At 56.5% G+C, this 3,104-nt stretch overlaps 1 protein-coding gene across 1 annotated transcript; it reads left to right on the plus strand.

The window, feature by feature from the left end:
* Positions 1–718: 718 nt before the first annotated feature.
* Positions 719–3,065, plus strand: CSUI_006364 (uncharacterized protein; the record flags this gene model as incomplete). Its single annotated transcript, XM_068066527.1, has 3 exons — positions 719–1,064; positions 1,807–1,927; positions 2,511–3,065. A coding segment is annotated over exon 3 (195 nt), but the record flags the coding sequence as incomplete, so codon positions are not given.
* Between the last annotated feature and the right edge of the window lie 39 nt (positions 3,066–3,104).

Raw genomic sequence — 3,104 nt, forward strand, 5'->3', positions numbered from 1 at the left:
CACATTTCTCGCTGAGGAACATAAGTTCCTCGCGGGCACATCGCGCGCTTCCCTCCTCCAACCGCAACTGCTTCGCTCTTTGTCCCAGGAGAGACACGCACTTGCTCGGAAGAGTATTTCTGCTGCCTTCCTTTTTCCGAACGCAAATGCTCGGCCCCTTGTTTATCCTGGGCTGAGAAGGCGACAGCCTGCAGTACTTATCGTGATTTTCACGAGGGTGCGTGCCAACGTGTACCGCATTCAGAGTACACCACGCTGCCTCTTGTGATCGTTCACCAGTGCAAGCCACACATGTTATCTGCGGCGCTTCAGACGATGGGTTCAAAGTCCGCGCCACACTCTGGCCTTTACAACAAAAGCATGCAGGCAGGAGTGCAAAATAAAACAAACAAGTTTCTCTGCATTTGCAGTAGCGATAGAGATGTAGCGTCCCACACGGACACCAACAAGCTCTTGTCTTCTCCAGCAAGGATTCAGACAAAGTATTAGAACGAAGCACCGAAGAGCCTTTCCACGGGCGGTCAGCCGCTCGTGGCTCTTCTGCACTGGCCAGGGGGTCGCACATTACGCCTCGTGGCTCTTGCACTGTCGCCAACGGTCCCTTCCTCCGACTTTCGACTTTCCAGGGGCGCTTACCTCTCGACGCCCCTGTCCCTTGAGGCCCGTCTGCCTCCTCGGCCCGCAGTCCCGTAGACGCAGCCCCTTCTTTCAGAGAACAAGAAACACGACATATTTTCTGACTACATTGTTCGGAGGTCAACTGGCCGGCTCTTGTTCGTTCACTCAGAGCAGATCAGTGCGATCAGTGCCCCCCCCCGGCCGTGACTAGCCGTAGGCGCAGCCCCTCGCGGGGCATCCCACCCCACTCCGCGGCCAGCTCGCCACCTTTTCTCCGGCGTGACTGAGCTTCTGGCAGTCTAAAGCAGTTGAAGAGAAGCCGTCTGATACAATTTTTTTCCAGTCAATCTCAGCGCTGCGCGTCAAAGGCGGCGCGCGTACGTGGTAGTTCGGAGGGCTCTTCAGCGGGCGGTGAGCACTCCTGGAGAGACAGGTGCAGTGAACGGGTGAGTCAGGTCGGTCGTGACCGGCATTGTTTCTCTGGTGTGTGCAAGCAGTAGAGTGGGGCAATTATATGTTTCTTAGCTCGCAAACAAAGTCTGGCAGGCTCGGTACGCGTGAAAGAAGTGGCGTGGTCCAGGTGTTGAAGTATTTCTGTCCTAGCTAGCTTTTCGCCACGGCTGTAGTCAAATGTGCCACGGGAGATCGGGCCACCGGACAGCTGAGAGGCTAAACAGGTGTGGAGTCTTTCCCCTGGAATCAGTGGACAAGCACGTCTCATTGTTGGTAAGTTTAGAGAGCGAAGTACTGGATAGGGAATGCTTGCCGTGGTAGCTGGGGAGTCCTCGCATGGGCGACGCGGAGAGCCTACAGCACACAAATGCTGAGGCTCTTCAAGGTGTAGTCCGAGTGAGAAAGCTGTGTCAGTCTAATCGTAGTTTTCACTTTTTGTCCAACCTTTAATGAATATATCACCTATGTGAACGCAAGCGCCTGAGAAGCACCGACCGAGCACTACAGGCGGGCGATTCAGCAGAGTCGGGGCCTGCGCTGCTTTGCACCGGCGGCCGCCCGGCTGCACACCGGTGCTGCGTGACTTCGAGGTGGCCTCACTGCTTTTTCCTCTTTAGCGTCCTTTTTGTGTGCTTAAGTTCACTGCAGGCGTGCAAGCTTACCGGTTTTGTGGTTACGAATTCGGTGTCGTGTGGCCTTTTTTTTTGACCTTTGCGTGTGGTGGATGCCATTCAGGTGTGCAGGCTGCGGTTTGCTCTTTTCTTACCTTTCCGGCGCAGACAGAAACCGTCAGTTTCGGCTGCCTTGACACGGAGTAGGGAAGTCTTTGTGGGAGTCTACCTTTCTTGGACGCTTCGTAAGGCACCCCACGCCCAAAAGCGCGCTGGTTCGTAAATGCGGTACGACTGACTGTCTGTGCCACGCTGGAGATCCTGCGTGTTTGTCCCCTTGGGAGGAGGTTACCGTTCACCTTTCTTCTGGGTGTGCTTGTGCTCCGAAAGATCTGCCTTGGTTGCATGCCGGAGGCTGCGGGTGCGACGCGACACAAAACAACCGCACCCGCTGCTTCCGCAGCAGATGTTTGATTCGATTTCTAAGGTAGGGGGTGTCCAGCTACACTGACGAAGTTCACTCTGGTCTCATCGGTGGAACCGTAGAAAGAATGTTTAGAGGCCTCTGAGCAATGGTACTTCATGCGCCAAGCCATCCGTGCAGCAGCTGCTCCGAGCTGAGCTACAACTGGCGCCTCATATGCTTCTCTGGACCGTCCGACCGTGGAGGGTCCCTTCCAGCTGATCGTAAAATCCTGTGCGTCCGCCACCGCAGGGGTCCGTCTGTGTTTGTGGAATCGGTTCAACAGTGTCAGACGTGTTCGGTCCAGTTTGCCTTCGTGTGTGTGTGTTGGCCACGGTCGCCTACTCTTTCAATGTTGAATGCAGGAAGCCGCTCCTCTAGGCGGACTCGACTAATTCCGCGGCCTCCGACTGCAAACTGTCTGCGTTGTCAGGACCAAGCCTTTCTCGTTACAGTGTTTGTCCCGAGACCTCTCGGAAACTGTGGATGTTAACGTAATCTTCGGCTGGGGCTGTGAAGAACGCACAACCGCGCCGCAGGTGGCCTGCTTGCCCGAAAAATAGTAGGTGTTGCAGCCGAATAGCTTGGTTGGCCCGAGCCCTCCTTCTGCGCCAACTTCGGTGCTCGGGTGGAAGGGCAGGTGGGAAGGCCGGAAGCGGTGCCGCGCGGAACTGTATCGAGCCACCTCAGATAGTGTTCTAGTCGAAAAGCACGACAGGGAAAGCATGTCGAAGCGTGGCAGAGACTACGGAGGAGGAGGACAAGGCGGTGGCTATCACCGCGAGGACCAAGGGGGATACGGCGATGGCAGGCCGCCTTGGGGGGGCGGTCATACGGGCTGGGGAGGCGGTCGCGGGGAGTACGGTGGGTCAGGGGACAGGCCAGGAGGATACGGAGAAAGAGGAGATGGCTATGGAGGAGGAGGGGGTGACAGGGGAGGGCACAGGTTTGACAGAGGG

Source organism: Cystoisospora suis, assembly GCF_002600585.1.
Source record: "Cystoisospora suis strain Wien I chromosome Unknown contig_3211, whole genome shotgun sequence".
Lineage (NCBI taxonomy): Eukaryota > Apicomplexa > Conoidasida > Eucoccidiorida > Sarcocystidae > Cystoisospora > Cystoisospora suis.